The following is a 13,426-nucleotide window of genomic DNA, read 5'->3' on the forward strand; positions in this document are numbered from 1 at the left end:
AACTCTCTTGCTTTCTCCATGATCCAGCGGATGTTGGCAATTTGATCTCTGGTGCCTCTGCCTTTTCTAAAACCTGCTTGAACATCTGGGAGTTCATGGTTCACATATTGCTGAAGCCTGGCTTGGAGAATTTTGAGCATGACTTTACTAGCATGTGAGATGAGTGCAATTGTGCGGTAGTTTGAGCATTCTTTGGCATTGCCTTTCTTTGGGATTGGAATGAAGACTGACCTCCAGTCCTGTGGCCACTGCTGAGTTTTCCAAATCTGCTGGCATATTGAGTGCAGCACTTTCACAGCATCATCTTTCAAGATTTGAAATAGCTCAACTGGAATTCCATCACCTCCACTAGCTTTGTTCACAGTGATGCTTTCTAAGGCCCACTTGACTTCACATTCCAAGATGTCTGGCTCTAGATCAGTGATCACGTTATCGTGACTGTCTTGGTCGTGAAGATCTTTTTTGTACAGTTCTTGTGTGTATTCCTGCCACCTCTTCTTAATATCTTCTGCTTCTGTTAGGTCCATACCATTTCTGTCCTTTATCGAGCCCATCTTTGCATGAAATGTTCCCTTGGAATCTCTAATTTTCTTGAAGAGATCTCTTGTTTTTCCTATTCTGTTGTTTTCCTCTATTTCTTTGCATTGATCACTGAGGAAGGCTTTCTTATCTCTCCTTGCTATTCTTTGGAACTCTGCATTCAGATGCTTATATCTTTCCTTTTCTCCTTTGCTTTTCGCTTCTCTTCTTTTCACAGCTATTTGTAAGGCCTCCTCAGACAGCCATTTTGCTTCTTTGCATTTCTTTTCCATGGGGATGGTCTTGGTCCCTGTCTCCTGTACAATGTCACGAACCTCCGTCCAGAGTTCAATGGAAGTGAGAAACAGATTTAAGGGACTAGATCTGATAGATAGAATGCGGGGCTAAACTAGTCCAAACACGCGAAGGGTAACAGCTAACTCCCTGAGAGAGAATTATGCCGCCTCAAGTCTGTTTCCCAACGACTTAAGAATACACGACGCTGCTCCTGACAGAAAGCTCCCGGCACCACATGGTAGCGGCTTTCCCCTCAAACTAAACCCACAAACAAGGAAAGCAGACCAACGGAAAACCTTCAAGCCCTCCAGGAAACTTTTGAGCCCTTGACAGAATCTTCGAGGCCACCAGAGAACTTCTGAGGCCTCGTGAGAACCTCCTATAACCCTCGCGATAACCTTCGGGCCCCCTGCCTCGCAGCCCTCCTCGGAAAGACTGCGCAGGCGCGCACACTGGCAGCCACGTGGACTCCTGCGCGGTACCATTAGTCCCAATAGCACTGGCGAAGCGCTGCCGCACTGCCCTGGAGGTATCGGTGTGGTGGATAAATCGCTTCCCCAGAGCAGCTCTAGGCCCTTTCAACACGTGTTGCATTGGGAACAAGAGTCGTCGTCGTTGTGCTTCTAGAGCACCTCCAGGAACTTGTCCTGCTCGGCAGAGGCAGAGCCTAACTTCCAAGAGTGGTTGGATAGAGCCAGGGATGTTCCTACTACAGGACAAAGAGCGGCATCCAAAGGAACTGGCAAACTACAAGCCTTGGAACAAACCCAGCCTACCACCTGTTGTTTTGTTTGGCAGGGTACCTGCGCAAAGAATGGCTTTACCTTTTTTTTAACAGTTGGGAAACAGTCAAAAGAATATTTCATGGCATGTGAAAGTCATATGAAATAAATATTTCAGTGTCCATTAATAAAGGTATATTGGCACTGTATTTATTGGTATTATAAATATGTATTGCTAGTGGGCTTTTTTGCACTGTAATGGCTGAGTCCAGTGGTTGTGAGATGGTTTCTGGAACTCTCATGGCTTCCTGCTGCCCCTTGGTGCATTGCAAATCACAGTCAGGTGGTTATGATTCAACAGCGCTGTAAGTACCAGACAGTGATGATGCAATACAACAGTGACACGTCCATGTACACGTACAATATGACACGTACATGCAATCTTCAGCCTAGACTGACGGGCTGAGAGGAGTGTCTTTTGTTATTCATAATAAACTTTATACCTGAGTTTCAGTCAGACCTGAGTGTATGCTGGTGAAGTAACTTTTGCTGTTTTCCTATGTAAGTTCAGGGTGGGAGCTGGTTCCCAGCACCAACTTGTAATTAGAGGATTGGAGCTTTCAGCTTTACTTCCCAACCTCCAGGGATGGAAGCGTGGCTGGATAATCACCAGAGGTAAATGGCTTAATCAATTGTGTGTATGTTACAAAACTTCCATACAAACCCTATACCACGGGGTTCAGGGAGCTTCTTGGTTAGTGAATGCATTCATGTTCTGGAAGAGAGGCACCCCAATTCCACAGGGACAGAAGCTCCTATGCTCTAGGCCCTTCCAGTCCTTAGCCTATGTACCTCTTTATCTGGCTATTCTGTATCTTTTATATGCTCCTTAACATAAATAGGTGGAAAAACAGTGGAAACAGTGTCAGACTTTGTTTTTTTGGGCTCCAAAATCACTGCAGATGCTGATTGCAGCCATGAAATTAAAAGACGCTTGCTCCTTGGAAGGAAAGTTATGACCAACCTTGATAGTATATTAAAAAGCAGAGACATTACTTTGCCAACCAAGGTCCGTCTAGTCAAGGCAATGGTTTTTCCCGTGGTCATGTATGGATGTGAGAGTTGGACTGTGAAGAAAGCTGATCGCCGAAGAATCGATGCTTTTGAACTGTGGTGTTGGAGAAGACTCTTGAGAGTCCCTTATACTGCAAGGAGATCCAACCAGTCCATTCTAAAGGAGATCAATCCTGGATGTTCATTGGAGGGACTGATGCTAAAGCTGAAACTCCAATACTTTGGCCACCTCATGAGACGAGTTGACTCACTGGAAAAGACTCTGATGCTGGGAAAGGTTGGGGGCGGGAGGAGAAGGGGACGACGGAGAATGAGATGGCTGGATGGCATCACCGATTCTGTGGACATGAGTTTGAGTGAACTCCGGGAGTTGGTGATGGACAGGGAGGCCTGGCGTGCTGTGATTCATGGGGTCGCGGAGAGTCGGACACGACTGAGCGACTGAACTGAACTGAACTGACTGAACATAAATAGGTGACAATAAGTAAAGTGTTCCCCTAAATTCTGTGTCATTATAGCAAATTATCAAACGTAAGGAGGAAGTTGTGGGAACCCTCGGTTTATAGCCAAGTTGGTCAAAAGTATATGTAACCTGGGAACCCACTACTTGTGATTGGCATCTGAAGGAAGAGGGCAGTCTGGAGGGCCTGGGCCTTTAACCTGTGGTTAACTCTAAGTGGTTAGTGTCAGAATTGAAATGACTTTCAGGAAACCCAGTTGGTGTCCACAGAGAATTAGAGAATTGTTTGGTGTAAGAAACCCACATATTTAGTATCCAAAGTGGTTTGAGTAGACACATCGAATCAGAACAGACTTGTGGTTGCCAATGGCAAGGGTGTTGTGGCAGGGATGAACTGGGAGTTTGGGATTGCTGCTGCTGCTGCTAAGTCGCTTCAGTCGTGTCTGACTCTGTGCGACCCCATAGACGGCAGCCTACCAGGCTCCCCCATCCCTGATGCTATTTACTTAAAATACCAAATTTAAAGTGAAATATCTTATCACAACAGAATTTCTTCAAGGGAATTCCCTGGCAATCCAGTGGTTAGGACTTGGCTCTTTCACTGCTATGGGCCCAGAATCAACTCCGGGTCAAGGAACTAAGCTCCAACAACCTGTACATCCCAGCCAAAAAAAAAAAAATTTTTTTTCATCAGAACAAAAAATGCAATAAGGCTACAAGCAAAGTAAGTTTCTATATAGCTCATTTGTTAACCAAGCAAGAAAAGCCTTTCAACTATGTTGAATTGAAGAAATCATTTGATTGCAGCTGTAAACAAATGTGTCCAGAGAAAATTAACTTATTTAAGACTGTTAGGGCTTCCCAGGTAGCTGAGTGGTAAAGAATCCGCCTGCCAGTGTAGAGGACACAAATTCAATCCCTGATCTGGGAAGCTCCCACATGCCACAGAGTAACTAAGCCTGTGTGCCACAAGTACTGAGCCTGTGCTTCAGAGCCAGGGGACTGCAACTTCTGAAGTCCTCATGCCCTAGAGCCCGTGATCTACAACAGATGAGGCCACCACAATGAGAAGCCCAGACACCGCAACTAGTGAAAAGTCCATGCTGCAACTAAAACTGAGCACAGCCAAAAATAAATTAATATTAAAAAAATAAAAGGCTGTCAACCTTTCACTGACAATTCTTGCTTACAGAGTTGAAGACATTGGGACCAATATCAATAGTCAAAAAACAAGGCAGATGGTTCTGAATGGCTTTCCTTGGCTTTTGATGAGTAAACAGATGTTACAGATGCTGTAAGCTGTTGTCTTTCTGAGGAATTAGCGGTGAGTTTGAAGTGAGTAAATAATTAGCCTCCGTGAATAGTCTGCATGGGTTAACTATGGGCAACAATATTTTCCAAAAAACTGAGGAAACATTAATTCAGTACAATCTGAAGTGGAATGTGCTAAAATGTATTACAATTGATGGTCATTAAAATCTGCGTCAGGCAGAAAAAAGCTTAGAGTGGGAACCATGCAGAATGCAAGGCCATAAGTTTTCCTAGAAGATTTTAAGGAACTTGGGGGCTTCAGAAAGTAAAACCAGGGACACCAAACAGAGCTCACACTCAATTCAGTGACAGAGTGAAAGGATGTGAGACCAAAGACCCCTCCCCCGCCACACACACACACACACACACACACACACACACACAGAGTGATGCTATGACCTCCTGTCTTGTTTTGGGTGATGAAATTATGGAAATTATATGGACTCTCCCAGGAGCAAGCTTTAAGAGTTATTGTGCTGTGCCTCCAACTCTTTTATTTCCCCCTGTTTATAGGCCAACACACCCCAGGTGGGAGCTGCTGGTTCAGCCTGGGTCTCAGAATAAAGAGATGAACAACAGAGTCTCTGATGACTCATGACAGGCATGAATGTGACCCATGACCCATGAATGTGGCTTTCTTATGTAAGGCACTGGGATGTTGACATAACTGAGCATGAGCTAACAGATACAGGGGCTTCCCTGATAGCTCAGTTGGTAAAGAATCTGCCTGCAATGCAGGAGATCTCAGTTCAATTCCTGGGTTAGGAAAATCCCCTGGAGGAGGGAAAAGCTGCCTACTCCAATATTCTGGCCTGAAGAATTCCATGGACTATAGTCCATGACTGAGCAGCTTTCACTTTCACTTGCAATGGATACAGTGATGTTAGACTTTGAAACTTTATTTCAGCCAGAAAAGGGATGTTTCATGGGCCTTTCATTCCACTTAGGTTATCTACTGATGCCCATGAGCCCTGGAGTCCATGCTCCACAAGAGAAGCCATTGCAGTGAGAAGTCGGTGCACCACACCTAGAGAGTAGCCCTCGCTGTCCACAACTAGAAAAAAGTCCTTCCTGAAACGAAGACCCAGTACAACGAACAGAATAATAATAATAAATTTTAAAGATAAATTTTAAAAAATGTTAAAGGCAGAGAAAGGAAGGAGGAGCAGCATGGAAGATCAGGAAACAGGGCTTCAAGGAACATGTGATCCACAGGATCGGAGATGTAAGGGGCTCGGGGGAAGAGATGGGAACCCTACTAAGCTTCTGTCTTATTCCAGAATTCTTATTCACTTCAAGGGAGTGAATAGGTTAGAATCAAATTACAGTGAGGTGAAGAGAGAATGACCTAACCACCCACCCGACTTGCTGAAGGAAGTGAAGGCAGCCCCCTCTGACCGCACTTGAAAAAGCTTGGCTGAGAAAAGTAGGAATAAACTGATAACTAGAGGTTAACTGGAGAATGAGGGTCAATAAAGCCAAGGGATAAATACACAGTTAGTTTTCCCTTGTACCTCAGTATACCCGGGGATTGGTTCCAGGACAAATCCAAGGATGCTCAAGTCCCTTATGTAAAATGATGTAGTATTTGCATACAGCCTATGCATATCCTCCTGTATATTTTATCTTGTTTTTTCCTCCTATCCATTTTAAATCACCTCTAGGCTACTTATCGGAGAAGGCAATGGCAAGCCACTCCAGTACACTTGCTTGGAAAATCCCATGGATGGAGGAGCCTGGTGGGCTGCAGTCCATGGGGTCGCTAAGGGTCGGACACGACTGAGCGACTTCACTTTCACTTTTCACTTTCATGCACTGGAGAAGGAAATGGCAACCCACTCCAGTGTTCTTGCCTGGAGAATCCCAGGGACAGATGGGCTTCCATCTATGGGGTCACACAGAGTCGGACATGACTGAAGTGACTTAGCAGCAGCAGCAGCAGGCTACTTATAACACCTAATACAATGTAAACAATATGTAAATAGTTGGGAGCACATGGCAAATTCAAGTTTTGCATTCTAGAACTTTCTGAAATTTTTCAAATATTTTCAGTCCTCTGTTGATTGAATTTGAGGATGTGTAACCCAGGGACATGGAGGGCCCAATGTATTTCGCATTTTCCCCTGGTTGTCTGTATTTGTACATTTATTACACCTGATGCTATTTACTTAAAATACCAAATACTCATAAACCTTCTTGACACCCACTTTCTTCTACTGGTCACTTGATTCAGTTCAGTTCAGTTCAGTCGCTCAGTCATGTCAGATTCTTTGCGACCCCATGAATCACAGCACGCCAGGCCTCCCTGTCTATCACCAAATCCCGGAGTTCACTCAAACTCATGTCCATCAAGTCAGTGATGCCATCCAGCCATCTCATTCTCTGTCGTCCCCTTCTCCTCCTGCCCCTAATCCTTCCCAGCATCAGAGTCTTTTCCAGTGAGTCAGCTCAATACACTTACACAGACAACTATGTAACCAGCCAACCAAGTACCCTAGAGGAAAATAGTTGCTTGGCCTGACCTTAGATTCCAGACCATCAGACACCAAACACAAAACTGCAGGAAAGTGGGAGGCGGTGCAACCTGGAAAACAGGGAAGGAAAGGTTCCACTGGACAGGTATTTGGTCAGACACGATTTCAGTATGACATTCGAGAGAAGATAATTGGCATTTTATAGGGAATGAAAATCAACAGCATTTCCAATTTTATTTCTTGCTAAGATGACAGCAGGGAATTGTGAATACTGATGAGCTTGGCAAAATCCAACTTCAGGAAGGGAGGGGAAGGTCCCTCACACCTGTAGATTGGGGCTGAGAGCAGGGAGGAGCTGAGGCCCGGGGAGGCAGGCTAGCTTCTTTGCAGGCTTTACCTCGTCAGGAAGGCACAGGCTTCCAGAAGCGCTGTGGGACACAACAAAGCCAGAGATTCAGAAAAGGATTCCCTTTTTTTTTTTCTTGGAATCAATACATCAATCAAAGAAGACACTAAAACAGACTTCCCTCTGCCCTTCTTCCCCACCGTACATCAAAGCTTGCCATCCCCGCATTTCCCAATGACCCCTCCTGCGAAGAGCAGCAGGGCCCAAGGGAGCACACAGAAACTCTGGTCCTCACTGAGCTTCGAGATTTCCTGCTCTGGCCTGAGTGACACAACCCCCACCCCCTGTCTCCAGGTGAACCAGCTGTCACACTCTCAAGTTCCCATGGTCCTCGAATTCCTTCTGTGAGCAATTGATCATCTTCATGCAAATCTGCCTGCAGCAGTATCTGCCTACTCACTCACTCACTCCTCCATGGATCCCTCCTGAGCACTTTGTACGAGTCTCTGTTTAGTGCTGGGATTCAGCACAGACAGAGAAGCCCTGCCCTCCAGAGGTGCATAGTCTGTGCAGTCCTGAGCAGGCTGCTTTGAAGAGTAGCCCTGCAGCAGGGTTTCTAAGTGCAGCCCTAGATCCACCTGCATCACAATTCCCCGAGACATCTGTGGATACAGCAGGGTTTCCCAGCCTTGGCACTACTGACATTTGGGGCTGGGGAATTCTTCATTGTGAAGGCTGTTCTGTGCTTTGTTTAGAAGCATCCCTGCTTCTCCCCACAGATGCCAGCAGCACCCCTGCCCCCAAGTCATCAGAATTAAAAATACTTCCTGGCATTGCCAAATGCCTCAGGGGCAAAAGCATCCTCAGTTGAGAACCACTGATGTGGAGATTCCCAGCCTTCCCCCTGCCCCTGGACCACCACACAAGCCCCACCAATGCCTCCAGCTCCCCTGGGGAGGGACCAGGAACAGGAGCCTGGATGACTGCAGTGCACAGGGGAGGTAGAGCTCACTGAGAGTTGGGGATTATTGCCTGGAGCCTTACAACACTCTATGTCTTCTAAACGTTTTTAAATTGTTGTCAATACATTTTCCTGGCTAAAATGGTTTTTGAGAATTTGTATTCTCTACGGTTACTGTTTATGGTAACTGCCTAGAAATCAGAATTTGCCATTTCTCAATATATATGTATATACATGTGTACATATGTTTATATGCATTGGCAGGCAGGTTCTTAACCACTAGCACCACCTGGGAAGCCCATGTACATACATACATACAAATATTTACATACATAGATATATTTACATGCATAAATATATTTACAATTGCTATCAACGTTATAAACATTTAGCATATTATCTACTGCTTTATTTTATTCTCTAATTCTTTCACTTCATCAACGAGAGCATAATTTCCTGAGATATTTGTTGTTCAGTTGCTCAGTCATGTCCAGCTCTTCGCAACCCCACGGACTGAAGCGCACCAGGCCTCCCTGTCCTTCACCAACCATCTCCATCTCTGAGGTACAGAGACATTGTATTGCCTTAACGTTTTTAAACCCCTAAAATGTTTGACCCTCCAACTTTGACCTTCATGCAAGAGGGTTTCTCAGTGATGTTATTTATATTCCACTTACGGGAGGTTGAGCATTTTTTCAGGTTGGCAATGGCCGTGACATACTCTGTCCCCAAATATTTTTCATACGTTGGTCTGCTTCCAAGTTTGGCCAGACACTCAGTGTTGTCATTGAACAGCAGGTTTTTGGTTTCAGATTTGAACAAACAAAACTTGTCCGGGCAGTTTTTTCCATTTCTCCCGAACAGAGCCTGTGTCAAAAGGGCAGACAGTAAGAGACCAGCTGAGGAAAAGAGGAGAGATTATGGACTTGGGACGTAATTTCCGCTGTGCAGGATCGGCTGCAGGAAGACCGTGGGGCAAAAGGAGCTGAGTTCTAGAATCGATCCACTGTCCTGGCTGAGCCCTCCCCCGCCCTGTGTCCCCTGCTCCAGGCCCCAGGCCAGCGCCCAGGTGCCTCACCACTTCTGATCTCACCTCCCACCATCTTGCCTTGCTTCTTAATCTGTGGCCTCAGCCCTCAGAACTTCTTATGGGTGACTAGGTACCAGATGAGGTGTTTGAGATCCATCCTCAAGGTTAATCACCTCTAGCATTCTAGGCCAGCTCTCCCAAAAGGGCTGTCTGCATGGGAAATCCTCTCTGCCACAGACCTTGAGTGGGTCACCTAGCCTCCCCTGACCATGGTTCCTGCTTTGTGCCCAGGGCTCCTCCAGAGCTGAGCTGCAAGGACTAAGCACCTTCATGGTGTCAGATCTCTTATCAGCACCTCTGACTATGCATACTGGGAACTCCAGACATACTAGTAATTGGACCTATTTGTAAATCCTAGGGTCACTGTCTTTAAAGCACATCTAGAAAAAACATGCCATTTTAACACAGAACTAGACAAGCTAATAGAAAAAGCCCAGACTTCAAGGAAATTATAGGATTTCTTTCAAACGTCTTCACATAGATAGCCTTAAATATATAGAGGTTCTGGGTCGGTTGTTTTTATAGATTACCAATGCAGGGGCCTTGTCGAGAACACTGCCCAGCCAGCCCAGGCTCTGCAGACATCAACAGAAGAAAACTCAACTCTCTACCTGGCTGTGAGAGGAAGGCTCAGTCGCCTCCCTCATTTGCCGGAAGAACAACAGGAGGCTCAAGGAAAGACAGCCTCTCCTGGCTGGGCAGTGAGCACACGTCCAGGGGCCGGAGACTCGGGGCAACCCCACAGTGCGGACAAATACTGTCGTCTCCAGCTACAAGCGGGGGCACGAGGAAGAATGGCTGGAGATGGGCGGATCCGCTGAACCCTGTGGTTGCCCACCTGAGGGGAGCCCCTGCAGGCCCACACAGGCAGGAGGCCCAGTGATCCTTACCTGCTGGTGGAGCAGCACCTGTTCCACGTGTGCCACCCTATCGCTCCGAGACACCACCGCGTGATTCGGGGCCACCGCCAGGTGGCAGCTCTGAGCCTCCGTCACAGGCTTCGTGGTGCCATCGAGGCAGAGCAACCTGAAGTCCTCGCGATTCAAGTCCTTAGCCCAGTACACAGTGCTCTGGCCTGGAGACACAGAGAAGGCTGCATCCGCCACGGCTGCCCGGCTGAGTCAAAGCCCCCTTTCTGGAGCTGTGACCACCCACCGGCCTCTTGAGATGCACACACATGAAGGAGAACAAATAAAGCTCCTCAAGTTATACAGACTTCAAACGTATCAAACACCAGCACTATAACCCTCACAATGGAGTCTTACTCAGCAACAAGAAGGAGCCAAGTTCTGACACATGCCACCACGCGGATGAAAACATGATGCAAAGTCAGACAAGCCAGTCACAGAAGACCACGTATCGTAGGATTCCATTTCTGTGAAATGCCCACAATAGGCAAATCTATTTTTTGGAGACAGAAAGTGAATTGGTGGCTGCCAGCTCTGGGGGTGTGAGGAAGGGCCTGCTAACAGGAGCAGAGCTTTTATAAGGGGTTTTGTGAATGTTCTCCAGTTGGATTTTGTTGGCAACTGCACCACTCTGTGAATGTGCTGGAGATCACTGAATCGGACAGTCCGAATGGGTGGATTTTACAGTATGTAAATTATATCTCCATAAAGCTGTTACACTGGGATGTGTATTATAAAAATATGGAAAATCCGTATTTTCCAGCAAGTTCCAGAAATAGAAGTGCTGGTTTGTGTTCAAGAATAAATTGTTTCCTTTCATATTCCAACACTCTTAATGTAACTAGAAGAAGGATAGGAACTTCTCTTATGGGTTTATCAAATAAATTTAAATCAATTTCAATAAAATACAGTTGCAAAATCCCAGAGAAGCTTAAAACTATACTCATCTGAGCCCTGGAGATCACTTAGATTCAAGGTTCCTGAATTCGAAATGTAGTCGTGTGCAGGCCCGCCTGTGTGTATGCAAACTGCCTATGTGTATGCAAATACAGCTTCCTCGGTCACACGGCTGCTCCCCTCGTTTTGCCCTCTCCCCTCAAGAAAATACTTCCTCCAATCTCTTGGCTTTGTCTACTCGATACTTAGATCATCCCAAAATTTACATGTCTGGCCTCATTCACTCTCCCCAGGGACTTGAGGGAGCAGAGGCTAGGGCTGCGGCTGTCACTGAAGGACAGAGGTAGAAAGTTGAGGCAGTTCCTTCTCCAGGGAAGGAAGTGGTGGTTCCCTCTGGGTGGGGAGGCTGATGGGAGGTGAGCACAGGGGTCCAGTTTAGAAGGTAGCAAACTGCTGAGAGTCTTGAATTTATCATTATTATTTTCACCAGAGGTCAGAAGAGAGTGGCTACTTATCTACTGGCTGGAGGATCTTCCCCTTAATCATCCGCCTGTGATTTTGCCCTCATTCACTCCCTAAGGAGTCTCCCCACTGAGAGTTCATAGGGGCTGAATGAAGGTTTCTACTTCCTTTTTGAAAAGGGGAAAATTTTACTTGCATATGTTCAATTTCTTTTTTTTTTTTTAGTATGATTCACCTTCAACTTCTGATCGGCTAAGACAGGCAGATGGCGTGCTTCTGTGGCCCAGAATCAAGGTCACCTCTGGAACTGAGTGAGCCCCATTGTAACCATTGCCAAAAACCCACCTGATTCTTACCGACCAGTTTCCTGACCCCATATTATTAACAGGAAAAAATGCCTACCCTGGTACTCACCCTCTAGCGCCCTAACCAATCACCTAATGCCACCCTTCCAGCAGCAGTTTTCGTCTTGAGGCTATAAAAATTGGCTACTAACCCAGGAGAGTCGGCTCTCCCTTGAGCCTAGCTGCCGTTCTAACAGCGTTCGGTCGACTCTCCCTGGTCAGGAGGTCGGCCCACTGTGCCTGCAGCACCCTCGTTATCTCTGCTCCTTGTTCTTATAAAGTCACTTCTTTCTGAAATACTTTGTGTCAGGAAATTCTCTCCCAGCCCGCGCTGGGACTGCCACAACAGTAGGCAAGTTGTGATGGCAAAGATTGTGCTCTGAAGGGGAAAGGAAAACACCTTCACCTACCATTCGTGTTCTCCCAGACTGTGTCATTTTTCACAAATGCAACGTCCCCAACATCCTCGGCCAGGCACCTAAATTGTTCCAGAGAATAAAAACATTGCCAGAGAGGAAAAACTATTAGAATTTTCATAACTATTTATAATACACATTCCAAAAACTGCAACATGGAAGTAAACATAGAAAAAATAAAGACAAATATGTCCAGGAACTTCAGAGTTTAAAATGGTAGCTCAAAGACTTCTGAGTACCCTCCCTCCTTGTAAAATGCCAATAACATGGCACGAATGAATTTTTTTTTTAAGCCACAAATGAATGAGTGAGAGGAAGGCAAGAGGGAAAGAGGGAAGATAATAATGTCATTTGGAAGTCAGTGATCAAATGGGTGAGCGGTAATTGACCCAACAGAGCAAAGAAAACTGTGACACAAATTGGACACCCAAGTGTCCAACTTGGGTGGGGACACCCAAGGAGAAAGCTGATGTGCACAGCAGAACTCCAGAAAGACTCAACAATTGGAAGTACCAGGTACCACTGAAAGTAGCTGAGAACAGGAGGACTAAATAGAGCCTATATACATGCAGTGTAAATACACATGTGCCAACCAATGGATTAAAAGAAGACCCACGTAAATACCCTCTTGAAGTTTCAGAACACTGAAGGGAGATTATAAAATAATTTTTACAACTATTGCTTATTTCTTTTATTTTTTAAAATCAAAAACTTTTCAAGAAAAAAACTTTCAAAGCATTTTACATTGGATGAAACCCCGAACTCATTTTTCCTAAAGAGTATTTTTCATTCATTGTTTAATCTCTGAAATTTAGAGATAAATACTCATCAAATATGTCTGATTTATTTACTCTTCAAAAAAATATTCTTTGTGTAGATCTGTTTACTAAAACATCTCATGAGCTTTCTAAAACTTCTCTCTCAGAATTAGGAAGCCAAAAACAAACTGCTGAAAACTTAAAAACAATTTTCTTTTCAAGAAGAAAAAATGTCATATACAAAGAATTAGGGATCAAAAACCTCTATCAGCTTTCTCATCAGAAACTCTAGATTTAGAAGACAATGGATTGATGCTCTTAAATTTCTGAATTTGCTTATTTTCTTTCTATGTTACTGCATAATTTTTTCATATACTTTCCACATCA

The 13,426-nt window shown here is 45.3% G+C and overlaps 1 protein-coding gene across 1 annotated transcript in view; it reads right to left on the reverse strand.

Moving 5' to 3' along the window:
- Positions 1 to 7,072: 7,072 nt before the first annotated feature.
- Positions 7,073 to 13,426, reverse strand: part of LTF (lactotransferrin) — a 33,477-nt gene continuing 27,123 nt past the window's right edge. The window contains exons 14-17 of the mRNA XM_055413648.2: positions 12,276 to 12,343; positions 10,145 to 10,329; positions 8,842 to 9,031; positions 7,073 to 7,285 (exon numbers count right to left, since the gene is read on the reverse strand). Of these exons, the coding sequence (XP_055269623.2) occupies positions 7,251 to 7,285; positions 8,842 to 9,031; positions 10,145 to 10,329; positions 12,276 to 12,343 (478 nt within the window). The 3' untranslated portion in view covers positions 7,073 to 7,250. The remainder of the gene's footprint in view (positions 7,286 to 8,841; positions 9,032 to 10,144; positions 10,330 to 12,275; positions 12,344 to 13,426) is intronic.

Source organism: Moschus berezovskii, chromosome 24 (genome assembly GCF_049115385.1).
Source record: "Moschus berezovskii isolate FMDL1 chromosome 24, NW_MosBer_1.0, whole genome shotgun sequence".
NCBI classification, from domain to species: domain Eukaryota; kingdom Metazoa; phylum Chordata; class Mammalia; order Artiodactyla; family Moschidae; genus Moschus; species Moschus berezovskii.